The 23,381-nt window shown below is 47.9% G+C and overlaps 1 protein-coding gene across 6 annotated transcripts in view; it reads left to right on the top strand.

The window, feature by feature from the left end:
* The first annotated feature begins 10,721 nt into the window (after positions 1–10,721).
* MYBL1 (MYB proto-oncogene like 1) overlaps positions 10,722–23,381 on the top strand; it is a 162,953-nt gene continuing 150,293 nt past the window's right edge. For 3 of the 6 annotated variants that reach the window (XM_063923842.1, XM_063923840.1, XM_063923839.1), the window contains exon 1: positions 10,722–11,304. In XM_063923842.1, the coding sequence (XP_063779912.1) occupies positions 11,285–11,304 (20 nt within the window). In that variant the 5' untranslated portion in view covers positions 10,722–11,284. The remainder of the gene's footprint in view (positions 11,305–23,381) is intronic. The other 3 variants (XM_063923843.1, XM_063923844.1, XM_063923845.1) reach the window with 3 other exon arrangements.

The following is a 23,381-nucleotide window of genomic DNA, read 5'->3' as shown; positions in this document are numbered from 1 at the left end:
TTCTACAACTACAACCAGGCCTGGTAAGGTGATTCCATCAAAGGACTTTTACATCTGTTCTAAACCTACCAGTGCTCTGAGAAACCTTCTATGGTTATGTATTCCAGGAACTGTGTTATTTGCCACTGTCTTTGCTAAACTTGAATACTGCTTGTTATCACACGGAGTCTGTTAATAAACTTTTATTTTGAATTTTAAACTGGTTGTCATGGTCACACCTTCGGGTAATCATTCTGCACTTACATGTCCAGGGGTCTGATTAAACCTCCCAGGTTTAATTTCATCTCAGCCCTACAACTGAGGCTTCCTCTCGTCAGCCTAAACCCTCAGTTGTGACAATTGGTTGCCATGGCCAACTTCTCCACTGGCTCGCTTCTCCACACTTTTCACTGCTTCATGAATAGACCCCTTAGCGAGCAAAGTACAGGAATAGCCTTAATGAGACATTCAACGATGTTTGTTTCTACAGGTTGAGTATCCCTTATCCAAAATTCAAAATCCCACATTTTTGGGTCCCCTACTGAGATAATGACATACAGTATATATTATATATTATGTGTATATATAGATATATAATATAATATACCTATGTTTGTGTCATTATCTCAGTAGGGGAACCAAAAATGTGGGATTTTGAATTTTGGATAAGGGATACTCAGCCCTGTATTTCCAAATTTTAACCATTTTGTTTTCCTGCGTATCTATCCATACCAGACAATATCGGACAATCAGAAGTAAATGGCCTTTGGCTATCAAGTTAAGAACGACTACATATCAAGGTTATAACAATGCAAACATCCAAGAAATAAGAGAAAAACTGCATGCAGTGAATAACAATGTAAAGAGACGGTGTTAGGTCAAACTGAAGGAAAGTATAGCACTCAGTCTTGCACTAAACAATGCTTTGGGGTGATTTAGAAGTGGTCGCAGGTAAAGCCTCAGTGCATGCATCCAGAGACGCACCAACATGCGTCCCAATGTGTTCTGCTGGAAGATGCAGATCAAAAACGCATGCAGATCTATGCAATTTGGATGAGCATTTCTGGGAAGTAACTGGGGCATGGTTAACAGTCGGGGATGTTGCGGGGGTGTTGGCGCATTAGCACTGACACCAGTGGCCATGGTCAATCATGCATTCTGCATCTGCCATAGGCAGGTACAGTATCTAAGTGTGGACAATGGTGCGCTAATAGTGCATCTTTGTACACACATTGGCAGATTTGCATAAAGACGCAGTAGCGGCTCCGACAAAGATTTAAGCCGCTACTGTAACTGCATCCCCTCTGAATCACCTATCTCTTACATTGGAGGCCATACTCTGCAGGTGCATTCCCACAAGATGGTAGCGACACTCCTCCATTTTGGGAAATAGAGGCGGTTGACGCCACCTCCACATGCTCAAACAGCTGCAGACTGTCAATCCACTAACGTTGACTCTTCAGCCGTAGTGCGTCCAACAACGCAGGACACGTACTGCACATTTGCAATGAACCGAACATCAGTACTTTGCACTATGCCTCAGATCTAACGGGATGTGCCTGGGAATGCAGAAGAGGGGCAACCACAACCACCAATGATGCTGACACCCTCCTGTGCGCGACCCATAGCACACATCAGTACTAGGGCCCACCAAATGTCTCGGCACATCTGTCCACTGTCACATGCAGCCTTTTCCTTATTACAATGATTATCCCATGAGTGAAGAGGTCACTGCTGGAAAATGGAGGCAGCATCTCCATAAAGCTTTTCTTACTATTTTTCTGAGTGATCTTTCTAAAAAGCATCTTATACGTACCTTAGAAAGAGTCGCTCCAACAACAACGCTTACCCACGAGTACAGTGCTGTTTCGGCGGACGTCTGTGTCGGATGTACTAGCAAGTCCAGTAGACGTTACTAGGCTGTGGCCGGAGCACGAGGAGAAGGTAAGGCATTGGTTCCGCTTAGAGGGGGAACACGGACACAGCCGCACTGTTTTGGGAGGAGACGACCAGACAGTCGCTGACATGGCTGCCACCTAGAGTGCACCAGCGCTAGGCCTTAGGGATCATAGACTCCAGGCAGGGCTGGTGCAAGGGTGTTCGGCGCCTCCCTGCAAACAACAAATTTGCGCCCTACCTTCTATACTTAATAAAGGGACAGTGCGCACGAAGTCGCACGCCGCAAGAAACGGGTGGGATGTGACCACACAATAGTACCAATTCAAATTACTCCACAAAGGCACAATCTTGTTCACATTGGGGGTCATTCCGACCCGTTTAAAAGCAGCGGTTCTCCGCTGCGGTGCGAACGGGTCGGAACTGCGCATGCTCGCTGGACGCATTGCACATGCACGTCATTGCCTGGTGACGGCATTCACCGGGAAGCAACGCCGCCAGCGAGAAATGTGATCGCATCGGCGATCGCAAGAAGAAGGACAGGAGGAAGGCGTTCCGGGGCGGATACTCACCGTTTTCCAGGCGTGGTGAGTCCAACGCAGGCGTATCCAGGTGTTTGGAGGGCGGATGTCTGACGTCACAGCCGGGACCTTCATCGCTGGATCCGTCGCACCGGTGGGTAACTGCGGAGCTAGTCTTGTTTTGCAGGAAACTTTGTTAGCATAGCAGGGCTGCACTAGCGATCGCAGCCCAGCTATGCTAAAATACTTGGAATGACCCCCATAGTGCACACAGGGGGGACTCGATGCGCCTCTGTCGGTATTTCGACAGTCAGGATTCCCGCATTGGTCTCCTGACTGCTGGGATCCCGAACGTCGGTAAATCATACCAAATATATCTTGTCAACAAATGTGGCAGGCTGGCAGCTGGGAGTGCAGTGCTTAACTTACTGTACTGCCGGACACGGACCTGCTCTGCCTCCGACGTGCACGGCATCACTGGTGTGTGTGGTTGAGCTCCCTTTCTGCTGGGTGGGGACTTGGAGCCTCTTCTCGCTCTAACAGCTGTGCCAGAGGCTTTCTGTAATGCAAGAAAGCTGTGATGGGTAACGCACTTAGGGGGATGGGGCCACAGGTGACAAGTGGCCCCACAGAGACTCTTCCCACTATAGGTGACCTGCCAGTGCTCGAAGTGGCGCTATGCCATACCACTGTATACCGCCCCACTTTGAGCACTATATATCTATCTACAGTATATAGCTAGATAGATAGATAGATAGATAGATAGATACACACACGTAGATAGATAGATAGATAGATAGATAGATAGATAGATAGATAGATAGATAGATAGATAGATAGATAGAAAACCACCCCTATATATAGATAAATAGACAGACAGACAGACAGACAATAGATAGATAGATAGATAGATAGATAGATAGATAGATAGATAGATAGACAATCACACATAAAAAGAAAGCTCACTTTAGTTCCTCTATACTGGTCCTGGGCAGTCTCACTTTTGTTTCTGAGTCCTGTCAGGTGATGAGATGGCTCTGTCCATGGAGATGGGGACATCTAGTGGCTCCTGGCAGTACTGCAGTCAGCAGTAACTGCAGCTCTCTGCTCCCGAAGCCCTCCTTTGTCGGTCCCGCCCCCACACCTCCTCCTGCTAGCGTCACTGCGCTGACACAGGACGGGAGGAGGTGACATCAGCGGCGGGGCTGGAGTGGGGGGACTAGAAGATCCGTGATCCAGGCTGCCGTCTGCCACTGCTTAAACAGTGATAGGCGTAGTGGCAGCCGGCAGCAACAGAGCACAGTGAAGGGATGCAGAGCAGGAAGAGCGCCTCTCCTGCCTGGTGCCTACCTGCACTGCATCTCTTCGCTGAACGGGTTCCGCCGGCTCTGGCTCCAGGGGTAGTATGAGGCCGCGATCCCTAGGGTTAAAGTCAGAAGTGGGGAGTCAGATGCTCTCCTGGTCGCCCCTCCCCCCAGTTCATGACCAGTTTCCTCCGAGTCTCCCGCCATGAACTGTTTTGCCGCTTCCGTCTGAGACACTGTGTATCTGAAAGGACCCAGTCCCTGTTCACTTGGGCATTTGTGTTCACTGTAGGGTAACGGGGCGAGTGTGTACACTATTAGCGTATGGATCCATTCAGCGCTCGCAACGTATTGATCGGTCCTGGAATTGGGGTGAGTCTCCCTGTATCCCACTCTACTGAGCATGGGTAATACAGCACTAAGTCTCTATCTACCTTTTCAGTATGAATAGTAGGATAAGTGCTTAATGCATATGAGTCTGATAATTATTACTGTTGTTTTCTTTCGCTGAATACGTTTAAATCCTATATAAGGTAAGGCAGTAATATGTTTCTCCTCCATACTTGAAATGTATTTGTAGTTGATTATGTGCTCATATTGCTTATTATACTAAGTATAACCTGTGACTAATTGCTATTGTGATTGCTGACTTTACTATAATTCTGTCAGTCTTTTTTGTCTATTCCAATCTTCAATGCTGGTGCAAAGCAGGGTAGGGTCGAATTGTATGTCACTTTAACAAAATTTTAAGTGATTACAGTCACAAACGGTGTAGTACACTGTAAAAGTGCGGCAAGGGTGAGGAAAATACACTCACAGCAGCACCAACACTCATATCATGTTTGTCCTGCAAAGATGGGTTAACCTCTCAGGATCTGGTTCAGAATGATTTGTGTGTAAATTGTTTTACCTTTCATCAAAGTCTCTTGAAAAAGACAAGGCAGACACAGGTGCAAGTTGAACCCCCATGGGCTATGTTTGCACAGACATTATCCAGTATAGCTGAGCGGATAATTCCAACTTCCGTACCAGGGATAGGTTACACTGTTAACCCTTACATGTAGCATTCCATCTGGGGTTTATCACTTCCAGCAGGGGAAGCAGCAGCCTCTTAACAAAAACAGGCTGAAAGGCCAGTGGTAAGTAAATCACATACTGTAGACATGAAACAACATCTTCACAGTCTACACATGTTTCAGATGAGGATTCGTCAGAGGATGAAGACTCATTACACTCCGGTTTTGCATACAAAGATGAGGAGGAAGGTCTCAGCTCAGTGGACATATCTGAGTTAATTAATGCAATGAAAGCTATTCTATCCCTAGAAGAATCAGCAGAGCCTGTGTTAAAATCCAAGGCACCTGTGTTTAAACGTCCCAAAACAGTTAGGACTGAGTTTCTTGGGTCAGAACAACTGACGGAAATTATGGAAGAGGCTTGAGCTACACCCAGTAAGAAATTTAGAATTTCAAGGAAATGGAATTCCAATTATCCTCTTCCGGCTTGGGACTGTTTAAAGAGGGAGGTGGCCCCCAAAGTAGATACACATGTCATTCGATTAATGTGAAAATCTACATTACCTCTGCCTTAAACATCATTAAATGATGTCACGGATAGGAGAGTTGATGGTTTTCTAAAAAACATTTTTCCCCTGTCTGGGGAAACCATGAAGCCATGGCTTCAGCCTGGATGGCAAAAGCAGTGGCTGCCTGGGCTGATGCATTGGAAGGGGATATTTCAATTGCATCTAAAGAGCAAAAATCCATGTTGCACATATCAAACAAGCTGCACTGTTTTTAGAAGAAGCAGCCTTGGATATGGGTACAATTGCCTCTCAGGCATCAGCCGCAGCAGTAGCCCCTTGCGGAGCAGTTTGGCTACGTACATGGAAAGCTGATTCAGAATCCAAAAGGGTTTTGGAGTCTTTACCTTTTACTGGAGATATTCTTTTTGGTAAAGAATTAACCAGTATTTTGGAGTCAGAAGCAGACTGCATGAAAGTGAAGTTTCCTTCCACATACAAATTCAAGCTTCAAATTCCAGCTTTTCGGTCTCAAGGAAAAGCAAAAGGAAAAGCAAACAGTCCCAATACAACAAGTCTGGTAAGACTAAAAAGTATTGGGCTAGAGGACCGGCTTCTAAAACAGAAGATAAGCCATCAGCCTGTGGAGCCCAGTGTACCCCGTAGCAGAGATTTATGGTAAGAACTTACCGTTGTTAAATCTCTTTCTGCAAGATACACTGGGTTCCACAGGGCGCCGCCCACCCTGACGCACTTAGCTTCTTTGGGTTGGTAATGCATTAGCCGCTGACACTTTCTCCTGTTGTGAGAATGTGGTGTATGTTGCTACTAACAGTTGTCGTCTCTTTTACCTGCTACTGCATTGGACTGGTTAACAAAAACTGAACTCCTGTGCACGGAGGCGGGGTAATAGAGGAGGTGGCGCTATGCATTCTGGGAACAGTCAAAGCTTTTAGCCTGTTGGTGCCTCGGATCAAGATCCTACTCTACACCCCAATGTCATTCCCTGTGGAGCCCAGTTTACCCTGCAGCAGAAAAAGGCTTAAAATATCTCACTTTGCATGTAATGAATTTATATAATATATTAGTTTCACCTTTTAAGTTGAATTACTGAAATAAATGAACTTTTGCATGATATCCTAATTTTCTGCGTTTCACCTGTATATAAATCACTGTTACAAGCAGTCCGCAGAAACATGGGTGAAGGGTCACAGCATACTTCTTAATAATGGATATATACAACTTCTCTGAAAATACAGCTTTAGTACATTATTATATATAATACACGAGTTTCAACTTGAAACAAAGCAGGTTGTGTGTATGAGGTGCTTCTTATATCCAGGTGTCCCTTACTCCACTGTCAGTTATACATTCCACTCATCCAGCAGTTAAAAATGAGCCATGTGGCACAACTGACATCATGACAGGCCCTCCAAATATTAACATATATTTCACATCTATTCCGAACACACACACATACACACATACACACACACACACACACACACACACACACACACACACACACACACACACACACACACGATAAAATACTCCTATAGGACCTGATTCTCAGTCCAACTCATAATTACCCAAAGATACACAAAAATAAGTACATTTGCAGCTGTGCAGTTTGCGCAATGCGGAGCTTTGTCTGGGGGCTTGGGGAAAGGTAGCTGTAGCTGTCATTGGGGTGGTAGAGAGATAGCTGAGGCTGTGATGGGGGGGGGAGGCTCAGCTATGATTGGGGAGGCGGGATGAGGGGGGTGATAGCCACAGCTGTGATGGGGTGGGAGAGATAGCCACAGCTGTGATCGGGGAGGGGGGAGGCAGAGATAGCCGCAGCTGTGATTGGGGGGTGGGAGACAACATGACCACAGCTGTGATCGGGGAGGGGGGGGGGAGATAGGAGCAGCTGGGATCGGGGGGTGGGGAGAAATAGCCGCAGCTGTGATCGGGGAGAGGGAGAAAGATAGCTACGGCTGTGATTTGGGGGTGAGGGGTGGGAGAGATTGTTATCGCTGTGATGGGGGGTTTGGTTATACCCGCCGCTATGATCTGGGAGGTGTGGACATGGCCGGACTGGCCATCTGGCACTTCTGGCACATGCCAGATGGGCAGGTGGGCCGAATCGGTCACTCAGTCCGACTCTCTGGTTCCATCGTCTCCATGGAAATGGGGGGGTGCCGCGAGTCCATGCACCCGGACTCGCGGGGCGCCCCTGCCCCCAGCAACCGTCGCCATGGTAATGGGGACGTGCCCTGAGTCCACTCCCCCGTGACTCGCCCCCTGTGATGCGCCCCCCCCCCCCCCCCGTGACGTGCGTGCGCCTTCGGCTCACGATTGCCAGGGCCGACTTAAGGCCCCAGTCCGTTCCTGGGTGTGAGGTTCAAAAGAGATTGTTTTTACCAATATGATTTGGGGTGGGGGGGCGGGGGGGGCGGCTGTAGAGAGAGGCTGCTGTGGGGAAAGTCTTCTATATATGTGCTGGGCTGCTGTTGTGTGTGTGGTGGCAAACATGAGGAGCTGTCTAACGCCTTTTGAAACAGGAGTGGGGCTTCAGGTAAGTGCAGTACTGTGTCCATGTGGTATTATGTGAAGGGGCACTACTACTGTGGGCATTATGTGTGGCACTACTACTGTGGTCATTATGTGTAAGGGGCACTACTTCTGTAGCTGTTATGTGGAGAGGTACTACTACTGTGGACGTTATGTGTATTAGGGACACTACCGTGGGCATTGTGTATAAGAGGCACTACTACTGTGTAGCATAATGTGTATAATGGGTACTACTGTGTAGAGTAACGTGACTAAAGGGCGCTACTGTGTGACGTAGCATGAACAAGGGGCACCACTATGTAGTGCAATATAAATCAGGGGCACTACGTACGGTGTAATGTGATTAATATTGTGCTACTGTGTGGCGTAATTTGAATTAGGGGTTTCTACTGTGTGTCCACGTCCCTTCTTTGTGAGACCACACCCCTTCTTTTGCGGCACACGCTGTCCTTTTAATATATATGGGAGGGTGGCACAAATTTGTTTGCAGGACTGCGACGATCACCCTAGCACTGGCCATGTCTGCAATAAAAACATTTTTTTCACTAAACCCACATCAGATATGTTTTCTGCTACTTCGTTCACGCTACGTTTAATATTTAATATAATGGCAAGCTAAATTAAAATATAGGTTCTTGACACTGTGTTAGCAAATACAATAAGTTGCATAATTTATTATTTTTGCTGTAATAGCTAGGTAACTTCTTTAGGCTCACTTAGTAGATACTGCCCAAAACATGACAGCATTGTCAAACTGGCAAGTATACGGCAAATTACATTTAACTTGTTTCTGATGATCGTACTGTAAAATCCAAGCAGTCAGAGAATTTAGATCTGATTGCTGCTGTGCGTTTTCGCACAGTGGCCGATCAGGTCATAACAGCGCATGCTTATGCATCAGACAACAACAATGGGTATCGCCTGTCAGCGACGGGATGGTGCAAAAGAATCTGATCGCACGGGCGTTTGCAAGGTGATTGACAGGAAGAGGCTGTTTGTGGGTGGCAACTGAGTGTTTACTGGGAGTGCCTGGAAAAACGCAGGCATGCCCATGCGTTTTCAGGGAGGGTGTCTGACGTCAGCTCCGGACCCGATCAGTCCGTTCTCATCGCACTGGAAGAGTAAGCCCTGGGCTGCACAAAGACTGCACAAAGTGAATTTTTGCAGCACAGCTACACATGCAATCGCACACTTGCACGGCGAAAATACACTCCCCCTGTAGGCGGCGACTATCTGATCGCAGGACGGCAAAAAATGCAGCTCAGCAGGCAAATCTGAATTACCCCCCAGGTCTGGAGACAGAGGTAAGCAGCATTGCATTGCCCAACAGTGGGGGTCATTCTGAGTTGATAGCACGTAGCAACTTTTTGCTGCTCGTGCGATCAACTTGAAGGCGCCTATGGGGTAGTGTATTTTAGCACAGCAGGGCTGCGTTTGCTTGTGCAGCCCTGCTATGCTAAAAAAAGTGTCTTGCAAAACAAGACCAGGGTCAGACTTACTTACCCTGTGCGACGGATCCAGCGGCGAAGGCATACCTCCCAACTGTCCCGATTTTCGCTGGACAGTCCCGTTTTTGGGGGACTGTCCCGCTGTCCCACACGCGGGCCGCAGTGTCCCGCGGTGGGGGGGGGGGCAGTTGGGAGGCTCCGTCTCTCGCTGCCCTGCTTAGCAGAGCAGCGGGGAATAGACGCTGTGCGCATGCGCACAGCGTCTATTCAGTGCAGACAGAGGGAGAGGGGGCATGCCAGCGGCTCACAGAGCACTGGGCATGCCCCCTCAGTGACGAAAACGGGAGCGTGGCTCGCGATCGCTGGTCCTCCCATGAAGCCATGCCCCCTTTTCCATAGGCCATGCCCCCTGTACGGGAGAGCTCGCGGCTTCGCCGCGCGTGTGTCCCTCTTGCCGACGGGACAAAGTTGGGAGGTATTGCGAAGGTCCCAGAATTGACGTCAGACATCTGCCCTCCAAACACCTGGACACGCCTGCATTTGCCTTACCACGCCCAGAAAACAGTGAGTTGACGCCCAGGTACGCCTCCCGCCTGTCAGTCTTCTTGCGATCACTTTTTCCGCAGTTGCTGGGCAACGACGCGGGTGCGCAATGCATCCGCCGCGTATGCGCATTTCCGACCCGTTTGCACTGCAGCGATGAACCGCTGCGTGTGAGCGGGTCGGAATGACCCCCAGTGACCGCTGTCCTGTGTCCTGCATTTTCACTATACGTAGACCTAGCAGCTGCTGCTTGTGCTGTGAGACACAGAACATATCAGCAAGCACAAATAACATATATAATGTTTCTGGTTTAAAAGCAACATAAGTCCTATAAAAGAAGCAATCTGGTTTTGGTAGGTTCAGCGACTGTGGTTGCCATGGAGTTGTGCTGTATGTGCTTTACAATGATGTGTATAGACATGACTATCTTATTGTAGACAGCTGGGTCGGTGAAGCATATTGTTTATTTTTTGGGGAAGGCAGTCAATTGACCCCCTGTAGGGATCCCGGGGGTCAGGATACCACAAAGAATTCCTAGTGTACGTGAGTACACCTGGCCAATAAAGCTGATTCTGATACCGGAATCCCGTCAACAGCTGAAATTTTGGACATACGGCTCACGCTATTTGATTTCTTTTTCACTTTCACGAACTGTGATAACACCTATGAGAAGAGTAATTGTACTGTTTCTTTAGTGAATACATGGTACTCAGAAAAATGCCAATGCACTCTGCACTGGCTCATGCCTGGGAGTGACACTCAGACAGCACGAAGGATCGTTGCCAGCCAGCAGCCAGCCAACCTGCCTAGCAAGTATGAAAACAGGACATTGAGAGTGGATGAGACTGATAGCTGGGCCACGCCCACATCCACGCCCCTCACATTTGACAGCTGGGCCACGCCCCGTCTACTCTAGTCACATGATCAATATCTAGCCAAGTCAATCATTAGGTGATGGTCCCGCGCTCTCCCTGTTGAGTCAAACTTAACACACAGACGCTGTAACATTACAGAAGGAGCTATAACCCGTCTCCATGCCGGTCAGCTGACGTTTCCCCAGCCAATGAGAAGCTGGGCCGCGCAGCGCATTTTCAAACGCGCGTCTTCCCCACACAGGTCAGATAAAGGCAGCGCGGGAAAGGGAATTGGATTCAAGCGCAAAAGCCCCTCCCCCATTTCTCGTCGTCCCAACCTGTCTCGTGCACCCGTGTGTCCCGCCCCTTTCTCGGCGGCACACTATTGGCCAGGTCTGCGGCAGCCTGCGCCCCGCCCCCCTGTCAGTAGCAGCCTCTGGCTCGCATGTGTCAGTGTGTGTGTGCCCGGGGCGTGCAAGGGGCTCGGGGCAGCGGCAGAGGTGGGTGTCCGAGCTGGGGCCGTTAGCAGAGTGCGTCATCCATCTCTCCGCCGGGGAGCGCGGACATGACGCCGGGAAACCGCCAGACACCTGTCACACAGCCTCCCATAGGCATAGTCACGGCTTAGCGACCTGGATCCCCCTGTACGCAGCGCAGGATGGCCGGGAGATGCCGCAGGTAAGGGCTCCGCTCATCTGCTTCTCTATGTACGTCTGTATCACTGATAGATCGGAACGGGGGAGTGCTACTCTCTACCCCCTCCATCCAGCAGCAGCTGTAGTGTGCTCACTGCTGGGAGTGACAGGCTGACAGCATGCTGGGACCTGTGGTGCCACATCTCATGCACAGTCACCGGTCACACTACCTATCTGATGTCCCAGTCCTCTCTCTGTCTCTTGTATATGGCTCTTACACACCCCTGACACTAGCTGCAAGTTAAGAACCACATTGGTAAGTCCCATTGCATAAAGAGCACTATATAAATACAAATTATTATTATTATTATTATTATTATTATTATTATTACTACTCTAGTGACTTGTGCAATGTGGATCCTGCAAGTTTTTTTGCCTTCTGCCTGAGAGGAATCTTTTTGTCTATAACATAATCTTTGCTGTATATGGTAGGTTAGAAGGATATGTAGATGTAAGCCCTTGTGTTAGCACTTTTCCTTATTAAAATATCTATGGACACAAGTAGCAGAGGCATAGTGGTGTATGTTAATGGACACTACAGATAACAATGTAGCCCTCTAGTTACCTTTCTGCATATGTGCTGCTACTATACCCAGGTGTGCCACATTGTGCCCTCCCTGACCTTATGTCACCTACTATCTGTTCTGTGGCTGATCCATCTGTATAGGGCAGAGATGACCTGCCATAACCTTCACTTTTACTGCATTTATTTCCTTAACATACAGAGGCTAAGAATTGACATTGCATACATAAATATAAAAAAGTACATGTATGGATGAAACATCTGTTGTCACTCTCAGATAAACCTCCGCAGTACATTTTGAGAATTAACAAAGGGTTAATAAATTTGTCTAACAGCGTTTCAGTTCCTCATCTCGATACATTACAGCCCTTTCCTCACTATGGGTCAATTCAGCAGCTGTGGAGAATAATAATAATAATAATAATATATTGCCATACTAGTTAAAACTGCAGGGATGTGAGCAATGTGCAGTAATATGGCAAGGCAACCTTTCCGGGGAGACATCAAATGGAAGTGGCGGCAGGGTCATGCACAATGAAAGCATTGTGTCCCTAGATGCTGCTGCCAGATTGCCCAGTGTTGTACCCTTTGCTGCCCTATAGACTTATCTTGACTGCTTGATAGGTTTGTGAAAATATGGCATAGTTAATATCCATTTTGAAATGGATTGATCTGATTTCTTAATAACAAATAGGCCACAGTTCCATTGTATTATTGGATTGTATTCTCGAATCTCTTCAATAGTTACATTATATTAAAGATGGGTATACATGCTGGATTTCATCGTAGTTGTTTTTGCATTGCCAGTTATTAATATTTGAGCACGATAGAGAAGCTTGTTAATTACAGTAAAATAAAAATATTACAGTAAATAATTTGGGCATATGTTAATCTACAATCATTTCTCTATCGTCCTAGTGGATGCTGGGGTTCCTGAAAGGACCATGGGGAATAGCGGCTCCGCAGGAGACAGGGCACAAAAAGTAAAGCTTTTCCGATCAGGTGGTGTGCACTGGCTCCTCCCCCCATGACCCTCCTCCAGACTCCAGTTAGATTTTTGTGCCCGGCCGAGAAGGGTGCAATCTAGGTGGCTCTCCTAAAGAGCTGCTTAGAGAAAGTTTAGCTAGGTTTTTTATGTTACAGTGATTCCTGCTGGCAACAGGATCACTGCAGCGAGGGACTGAGGGGAGAAGGAGTCAACTCACCTGCGTGCAGGATGGATTGGCTTCTTGGCTACTGGACATCAAGCTCCAGAGGGACGATCACAGGTACAGCCTGGATGGTCACCGGAGCCGCGCCGCCGGCCCCCTTGCAGATGCTGAAGACAGAAGAGGTCCAGAATCGGCGGCTGAAGACTCCTGCAGTCTTCTAAAGGTAGCGCACAGCACTGCAGCTGTGCGCCATTTTCCTCTCAGCACACTTCACACGGCAGTCACTGAGGGTGCAGGGCGCTGGGAGGGGGGCGCCCTGGGAGGAAAAATAGTACCTATAAAGGCTAAAAATACCTCACATATAGCCCTAGAGGCTATATGGAGATATTTAACCCCTGCCTGATTTCTCAAAATAGCGGGAGACGAGCCCGCCGGAAAAGGGGCGGGGCCTATCTCCTCAGCACACGGCGCCATTTCCTCTCACAGCTCCGCTGGTCAGGACGGCTCCCAGGTCTCTCCCCTGCACTGCACTACAGAAACAGGGTAAAACAGAGAGGGGGGGCAAATTTATGGCGATATTTTTATATAACAAAGCAGCTATAGGGGAGCACTTATTATAAGGCTATCCCTGATATATATATAGCGCTTTTGGTGTGTGCTGGCAAACTCTCCCTCTGTCTCCCCAAAGGGCTAGTGGGTCCTGTCTTCATTAGGAGCATTCCCTGTGTGTCTGCTGTGTGTCGGTACGTGTGTGTCGACATGTATGAGGACGATATTGGTGTGGAGGCGGAGCAATTGCCAAATATGGGGATGTCACCTCCTAGGGGGTCGACACCAGAATGGATGCCTTTATTTATGGAACTACGGGATAGTGTCAACACGCTAAAGCAGTCGTTTGACGACACAATCAATTAGTGCCTGTCCAGGCGACTCAAACACCGTCAGGGGCTGTGAAACGCCCTTTGCCTCAGTCGGTCGACACAGACCCAGACACAGGCGATGACTCCAGTGGTGACGGTGACGAATCAACCGTATTTTCCAGTAGGGCCACACGTTATATGATTTTGGCAATGAAGGAGGCGTTACATTTAGCTGATACTACAGGTACCACTAAACAGGGTATTATGTGGGGTATGAAAAAACTACCTATAGTTTTTCCTGAATCAGAAGAACTAAATGACGTGTGTAATGAAGCGTGGGTTGCCCCTGATAAAAAGCTGATAATTTCAAAGAAATTATTGGCATTATACCCTTTCCCGCCAGAGGTTAGGGAGCGCTGGGAAACACCTCCTAGGGTGGACAAGGCGCTAACACGCTTATCTAAACAAGTGGCGTTACCCTCTCCTGAGACGGCCGCACTTAAAGATCCATCAGATAGGAGGATGGAAAATATCCAAAAAAGTATATACACACATGCAGGTGTTATACTACGACCAGCTGTAGCAACTGCCTGGATGGGCAGTGCGGGGGTAGTTTGGTCAGAATCCCTGATTGAAAATATTGATACCCTGGACAGGGACAATATTTTACTGTCGTTAGAACAAATAAAGGATGCATTTCTTTATATGCGTGATGCACAGAGGGATATATGCACACTGGCATCACGGGTAAGTGCTATGTCCATTTCGGCCAGAAGAGCTTTATGGACGCGACAGTGGACAGGCGATGCGGATTCAAAACGGCATATGGAAGTTTTGCCGTATAAGGGGGAGGAGTTATTTGGAGTCGGTCTATCAGATTTGGTGGCCACGGCTACAGCCGGGAAATCCACCTTTCTACCTCAAGTCACTCCCCAACAGAAAAAGGCACCGACTTTTCAACCGCAGCCCTTTCGTTCCTTTAAAAATAAGAGAGCAAAGGGCTATTCATATTTGCCACGAGGCAAAGGTCGAGGGAAGAGACAGCAACACGCAGCTCCTTCCCAGGATCAGAAGCCCTCCCCGGCTTCTACAAAAGCCTCAGCATGACGCTGGGGCTTCTCAAGCGGACTCGGGGACGGTGGGCGGTCGTCTCAAAAATTACAGCGCGCAGTGGGCTCACTCGCAAGTAGATCCCTGGATCCTGCAGATAATATCTCAGGGATACAGGTTGGAATTAGAGACAGATCCACCTCGCCGTTTCCTGAGGTCTGCTTTACCAACGTCCCCCTCCGAAAGGGAGACGGTGTTGGAAGCCATTCACAAGCTGTACTCTCAGCAGGTGATAGTCAAGGTACCTCTTCTGCAACAAGGGAAGGGGTATTATTCCACTCTTTTTGTGGTACCGAAGCCGGATGGCTCGGTAAGGCCTATTCTAAATCTGAAGTCCTTGAACCTGTACATAAAGAAGTTCAAGTTCAAAATGGAGTCACTCAGAGCAGTGATAGCGAACCTGGAAGAGGGGGACTTTATGGTATCCTTGGACATCAAGGATGCGTATCTCCACGTTCCAATTTACCCCTCACACCAGGGGTACCTCAGGTTCGTTGTGCAAAACTGTCACTATCAGTTTCAGACGCTGCCGTTCGGATTGTCCACGGCACCTCGGATCTTTACAAAGGTAATGGCCGAGATGATGATTCTTCTTCGAAGAAAAGGCGTATTAATTATCCCATACTTGGACGATCTCCTAATAAGGGCGAGGTCCAGAGAACAGCTAGAGATGGGATTAGCACTGTCTCAAGAAGTGCTAAAACAGCACGGGTGGATTCTGAATATTCCAAAATCCCAGTTAATGCCGACAACTCGTCTGCTGTTCCTAGGGATGATTCTGGACACGGTTCAGAAAAAGGTTTTTCTCCCGGAGGAAAAAGCCAAGGAGTTATCCGAGCTTGTCAGGAACCTCCTAAAACCAGGAAAGGTGTCTGTACATCAATGCACAAGAGTCCTGGGAAAAATGGTGGCTTCTTACGAAGCGATTCCATTCGGCAGATTCCACGCAAGAATTTTCCAAAGGGATCTGTTGGACAAATGGTCAGGGTCGCATCTTCAGATGCACCTACGGATAACCCTGTCTCCAAGGACAAGGGTGTCTCTTCTGTGGTGGTTGCAGAGTGCTCATCTATTGGAGGGCCGCAGATTCGGAATACAGGATTGGATCCTGGTGACCACGGACGCCAGCCTGAGAGGCTGGGGAGCAGTCACACAAGGAAGAAACTTCCAGGGAGTATGGACGAGCCTGGAAACGTCTCTTCACATAAACATTCTGGAACTAAGAGCAATATACAATGCTCTAAACCAGGCAGAACCTCTGCTTCAGGGAAAACCGGTATTGATCCAGTCGGACAACATCACGGCAGTCGCCCATGTGAACAGACAGGGCGGCACAAGAAGCAGGAGGGCAATGGCAGAAGCTGCAAGGATTCTTCGCTGGGCAGAGAATCATGTGATAGCACTGTCAGCAGTGTTCATCCCGGGAGTGGACAACTGGGAAGCAGACTTCCTCAGCAGACACGATCTTCACCCGGGAGAGTGGGGACTTCATCCAGAAGTCTTCCACATGCTGGTAACCCGTTGGGAAAGACCAATGGTGGACATGATGGCGTCTCGCCTCAACAAAAAACTGGACAGGTATTGCGCCAGGTCAAGAGATCCGCAGGCAATAGCTGTGGACGCGCTGGTAACGCCTTGGGTGTACCAGTCGGTGTATGTGTTTCCTCCTCTGCCTCTCATACCAAAAGTATTGAGAATTATACGGCAAAGAGGCGTAAGAACGATACTAGTGGTTCCGGATTGGCCAAGGAGGACTTGGTACCCGGAACTTCAAGAGATGATCACGGAAGATCCGTGGCCTCTACCTCTAAGGAGGGACTTGCTTCAGCAGGGTCCCTGTCTGTTTCAAGACTTACCGCGGCTGCGTTTGACGGCATGGCGGTTGAACGCCGGATCCTAAAGGAAAGAGGCATGCCGGAAGAAGTCATTCCTACTTTGATTAAAGCAAGGAAGGAAGTAACCGTGCAACATTATCACCGAATTTGGCGAAAATATGTTGCGTGGTGCGAAGATCGGAGTGCTCCGACGGAGGAATTTCAACTGGGTCGATTCCTACATTTCCTGCAATCAGGATTGTCAATGGGTCTCAAATTGGGATCTATTAAGGTTCAAATTTCGGCCCTGTCAATTTTCTTTCAAAAAGAATTGGCTTCAGTCCCTGAAGTCCAGACCTTTGTTAAGGGAGTGCTGCATATTCAGCCTCCTGTGGTGCCTCCAGTGGCACCGTGGGATCTAAATGTGGTTTTGGACTTCCTAAAATCTCATTGGTTTGAACCACTAAAAAAGGTGGATTTGAAATATCTCACATGGAAAGTGACCATGCTTCTAGCCCTGGCTTCTGCCAGGAGAGTGTCAGAATTGGCAGCTTTATCTTACAAAAGCCCATATCTGATTTTCCATTCGGACAGGGCAGAACTGCGGACTCGTCCGCATTTTCTCCCTAAGGTGGTGTCAGCATTTCATCTGAACCAGCCTATTGTAGTGCCTGCGGCTACAAGTGACTTGGAGGACTCCAAGTTACTGGACGTTGTCAGAGCATTAAAAATATATATTGCAAGGACAGCTGGAGTCAGAAAATCTGACTCGTTGTTTATATTGTATGCACCCAACAAGATGGGTGCTCCTGCGTCTAAGCAGACGATTGCTCGTTGGATCTGTAGCACAATCCAACTTGCACATTCTGTGGCAGGCTTGCCACAGCCTAAATCTGTAAAGGCCCACTCCACAAGGAAGGTGGGCTCCTCTTGGGCGGCTGCCCGAGGGGTCTCGGCATTACAACTTTGCCGAGCAGCTACGTGGTCAGGGGAGAACACGTTTGTAAAATTTTACAAATTTGATACTCTGGCTAAGGAGGACCTGGAGTTCTCTCATTCGGTGCTGCAGAGTCATCCGCACTCTCCCGCCCGTTTGGGAGCTTTGGTATAATCCCCATGGTCCTTTCAGGAACCCCAGCATCCACTAGGACGATAGAGAAAATAAGATTTTACTTACCGATAAATCTATTTCTCGGAGTCCGTAGTGGATGCTGGGCGCCCATCCCAAGTGCGGATTATCTGCATAAGTTGTACATAGTTATTGTTAACTAATTCGGGTTATTGTTAAAGGAAGCCATCTTTCAGAGGCTCCGCTGTTATCATACTGTTAACTGGGTTTAGATCACAAGTTGTACGGTGTGATTGGTGTGGCTGGTATGAGTCTTACCCGGGATTCAAAATCCTCCCTTATTGTGTACGCTCGTCCGGGCACAGTACCTAACTGGAGTCTGGAGGAGGGTCATGGGGGGAGGAGCCAGTGCACACCACCTGATCGGAAAAGCTTTACTTTTTGTGCCCTGTCTCCTGCGGAGCCGCTATTCCCCATGGTCCTTTCAGGAACCCCAGCATCCACTACGGACTCCGAGAAATAGATTTATCGGTAAGTAAAATCTTATTTTTATTTTTATGTTGATTAATCAGTGACCCTTTATATTCAGAGCTGATTGTCTGTAATAATCAGTCACTGTCTAAATCTGGGGTGGACAGATGTTTTGGATTTTTTTTATTTTTTTAGCCGCTTAATTTTTGTTTTATATTCTTTCAAAACAATAAACCAGTAAATCCGATAACACAACTTAATGGGCCCCTAACAAAACATAAGCATACTGTATACCAGGGATAAAAAGGATTACATAGTCTCATAAATATGTTTATTGTTCGTATGTCCGTGACATGATTACACAAAGCATAGGCTTATAGTATTGGAGTGTTTGGGCCAATAGTATCTGGATTATGACAGAAAGTATTTGAAAGGCCAGTGCAATAGCAGTTTCACTGGTTCCCAACTAATCATCTAAAATGTAATCCAATAGATATTTTGGCAACAAGTTAGGTACAAACAGAACATGTCTGGTGGTGTGGATGACTGGTTTGTAGGATTTCCAAGACCTTTGTTTTTGTATTATACGTAGTTGATATTAGGCGCAAGCATATACTATTATATAATGTATGTATTCATATTTAATACCATTATTGATAACATTATTAAGTATAAAACATGTTACCCTAGTATCTATTGGTGTTGTTTATATAACATGTAAATCCCTTTTTAAGCTCCTGATTCAATTAATTGTTTAAACTGCTCATATGTTTCTTTTGTCTTTATGCACTTTGTAATAAGGGTTTGTAACTTGGAGTATAAAAGAAAAGGGCATTAAGTCGATCGATCTGTAACGGGGCTATCTGATGTATTGGCATACTGAACGAGTACATTGCCCTTTTCCATTTGCTTAAATTTACGGTACCATGGATGAGATTTAGAAAGCTCTGATAAATTAACAAGTAATACGTTTCTATGGCATGTGGTTTTTTTTTTTTTTAACCTATTCTAGCAATATTAGCCACCAAAGTTTCTGCGTCTCAAAATCTTTGTACAGCCTGCTTAGCTGTTTTCTCCACTTTGTCACTAACCTAATTTTCAAAACAATATGTAGAACTATACTTTCTCTAACGTCCTAGTGGATGCTGGGAACTCCGTAAGGACCATGGGGAATAGCGGGCTCCGAAGGAGGCTGGGCACTCTAGAAAGATCTTAGACTACCTGGTGTGCACTGGCTCCTCCCACTATGACCCTCCTCCAAGCCTCAGTTAGATTTCGTGCCCGGCCGAGGTTGGATGCACACTAGGGGCTCTCCTGAGCTCTTAGAAAGTTATAGTCTTAGAATTTGTTATTTTCAGTGAGACCTGCTGGCAACAGGCTCACTGCAGCGAGGGACTAAGGGGAGAAGAAGCGAACTCGCCTGCTTGCAGCCGGATTGGGCTTCTTAGGCTACTGGACACCATTAGCTCCAGAGGGATCGACCGCAGGCCCAGCCTTGATGTTCGGTCCCGGAGCCGCGCCGCCGTCCCCCTTACAGAGCCAGAAGCAAGAAGATGGTCCGGAAAATCGGCGGCATGAAGACTCTGTCTTCACCAAGGTAGCGCACAGCACTGCAGCTGTGCGCCATTGCTCCTCTCACACACTTCACACTCCGGTCACTGAGGGTGCAGGGCGCTGGGGGGGGCGCCCTGAGGCAGCAATAAAAACACCTTGGCTGGCTAAAATACCTCAATATATGGCCCCAGGGGCTATATATGAGGTAAATACCCCTGCCAGAATTCCATAAAAAACGGGAGAATAGGCCGCGAAAAAGGGGCGGAGCCTATCTCCTCAGCACACTGGCGCCATTTTTCCCTCACAGCTCGGCTGGAGGGAAGCTCCCTGGCTCTTCCCTGCACAGTAAGAGGGAAAAGAGAGGGGGGGCATTAAAATTGGCACTGTATACAGTATATTATATAAAAGCTATTAGGGACATAACTCAGTTAGTCCCTGTGTATATATATATAGCGCTCTGGTGTGTGCTGGCATACTCTTACTCTGTCCCCCCAAAGGGCTTTTGTGGGTCCTGTCCTCGTTTAGAGCATTCCCTGTGTGTCTGCGGTGTGTCGGTACGGCTGTGTCGACATGTTGAATGAGGAGGCTTATATGGTGACAGAACAGAGGCCGATATATGTGATGTCGCCCCCTGTGGGGCCGACACCAGAGTGAATGGATAGGTGAAAGGTATTAACCGACAGTGTCAACTCCTTACATAAAAGGGTGGATGACGTAACAGCTGTGGGACAGCCGGCTTCGCAGCCCGCGCCTGCCCAGGCGTCTCAAAGGCCATCAGGGGCTCAAAAACGCCCGCTCTCTCAGATGGCAGACACAGATGTCGACACGGAGTCTGACTCCAGTGTCGACAAGGTGGAGACATATACACAATCCACTAGGAACATCCGTGACGTGATCCCGGCAATAAAAAATGTGTTATACATTTCTGACTTTAACCCAAGCACCTCTAAAAATGGGTTTTAGGTTTGGGGAGAAAAAACAGGCAGTGTTTTGTTCCCCCATCAGATGAATAAATGAAGTGTGTGAAAGCGTGGGTTCCCCCGTTAAGAAACTGGTAATTTATAAAAAGTTACTGATGGCGTACCCTTTCCCGCCAGGTGGATAAGTTACGCTGGGAGATATCTCCTAGGGTGGATAAGGCGCTCACACGTTTGTCAAAAAAGGTGGCACTGCCGTCTTAGGATACGGCCACTTTAATAGGTACCTGTTGATAAAAAACAGGAGGCTATCCTGAAGTCTGTATTTACACACTCGGGTACTAGACTGAGACCTGCAGATAGTGCTGCTGCAGCGTGGTCGGTGACCCTGTCAAACAGGGATACTAGTTGGCAAACATAAAAACATATTAAAGACGTCGTCTTATATATGGGGGATGCACAGAGGGATATTTTGCCGGCTGGCATCCAAAATAAATGTAATGTCCATTCTGTCAGGAGGGTATTAGAGACCTGTCACTGGACAGGTGATGCTGACTTAAAAAGCGCATAGAGAGCCTTATAAGGGTGAGGAATTATTTGGGGATGGTCTCTGGGACCTCGTATCCACAGCAACTGCTGGGAAGAAATAATTTTACCTCAGGTTTCCTCACAGACAAAGGTACAGTCCTTTCGGCTTCAGAAACAAATGGCGCTTCCTTTCTGTACAGAGACAAGGGTAGAGGGAAAAAAGCTGCACCAGTCAGCCTGTTCCCAGAATCAAGATTCTTCCCCCGCCTCCTGTGAGGCCACACCATGACGCGGGTGCTCCACAGGTGTAGCCAGGTACGGTGGGGGGCCGTCTCAAAAATTTCAGCAATTAGTGGGCTCGCTCACAGGTGGATCCCTGTTTCTTTCAAGTAGTATTTCAGGGGTACAAGCTGGAATTCGAGATGTCTCCCCCCAGCCGTTTCCTAAAATATGCCTTGCTGACAACTCCCTCAGGCAGGGAGGCTGTGCGAGAGGCAATTAATAAGCGGTATTCCCAGCAGGTAATACTCAAGGTGCCCCTACTTCAACAAGGACGGGGTTACTATTCCACACGGGTTGGGGTACCGAAACCGCATGGTTCGGTGTGACCCATTTTATATTTAAAATCCTTGAACACAAAAATTCAAGTTCAAGATGGAATCGCTCAGGGCGGTTATTCCAAGCCTGGACGAGGGGGATTACATGGTATCCTGGGACATCAAGCATGCTTACCTGCATGTCCCCATTTACCATCCTCGCCAGGAGTACCTCAGATTTGTGGTACAGGATTACCATTACCAAGTCCAGACACTGCCGTTTGGACTGTACATGGCACCGAGGGTGTTTTATCAAGGTAATGGCCGAAATGTTGATACTCCTTCAAAAAAAGGGAGTTGTAGTTATCCCGTACTTGGACAATCTCGTTATAAGGGCGAAGTCCAAGGAGCAGTTGGTAGTCGGGGTAGCACTATTTTGGAAAGTGCTACAACAGCATGGTTGGATTCTAAACAGTCCAAAGTCACAGCTGGTTCCTATGACACGTCTACTGTTCCTGGGGATGGTTCTGGACATAAACCAGAAATAGTGTTTCTCCCGGAGGAGAAAGCCAAGGAGTTGTCATCTCTAGTCAGAGACCTCCTGAAGCCAAAATAGGTAGTGGTGCATCATTGCACGCGAGTCCTGGGAAAAATGGTAGCTTCCTACGAAGCAATCCCATTAGGCAGGTTCCATACAAGAACTTTTCAGAGGGACCTGTTGGACAAGTGGTCCGGATCGCATCTTCCGATGCATAGGCTGATAACCCTGTCTCCAAGGACCAGGGTATCTCTACTGTGGTGGCTGCAGAGTGCCCATCTTCAAGAGGGCCGCAGGTTCGGCATACAGGACTAGGTCCTAGTGACCATGGATTCCAGCCTTTGAGGCTGGGAGGCAGTCACACAGGGAAGAAATTTCCAGGGACTTTGGTCAAGTCAGGTTATTTCCCTACACATAAATATTCTGGACCTGAGGGCCATTTACAATGCCCTGAGGCCGGCAAGGCCTCTGCTTCAAAACCAGCCGGTACTGATCCAATCAGACAACATCACGGCAGTCGCCCATGTAAACCAACAGGGCGGCACAAGAAGCAGGATGGCGATGGCAGAAGCCACAAGGATTCTCCGATAGGCGGAAAATCATGTGTTAGCACTGTCAGCAGTGTTCATTCCCGGAGTGGACAACTGGGAAGCAGATCTTCTCAACAGACACGACCTCCACCCGGGAGAATGGGGACTTCCTCCAGAAGTCTTCCAATAGGATTGTACACCATTGGGAAAGGCCACAGGTGGACATGATGGCGTCCCGCCTCAACAAAAAGCTATAAAAGATATTGCACCGGGTCAAGGGACCCTCAGGCGATAGCTATGGACGCTCTGGTAACACCGTGGGTGTACCAGTCGGTTTATGTGTTCTCCCCTCTGCCTCTCATACCAAAGGTACTGAGAATAATAAGAAGGCGAGGAGTAAGAACGATACTCGTGGATGGCCAAGAAGAGCTTGGTACCCAGAACTTCAAGAATTTATAT

Source organism: Pseudophryne corroboree, chromosome 5 (genome assembly GCF_028390025.1).
Source record: "Pseudophryne corroboree isolate aPseCor3 chromosome 5, aPseCor3.hap2, whole genome shotgun sequence".
NCBI classification, from domain to species: Eukaryota; Metazoa; Chordata; class Amphibia; order Anura; family Myobatrachidae; genus Pseudophryne; species Pseudophryne corroboree.
Note: the sequence above shows the minus strand (reverse complement) of the source record. Positions and strands in the feature narration are given on the sequence as shown.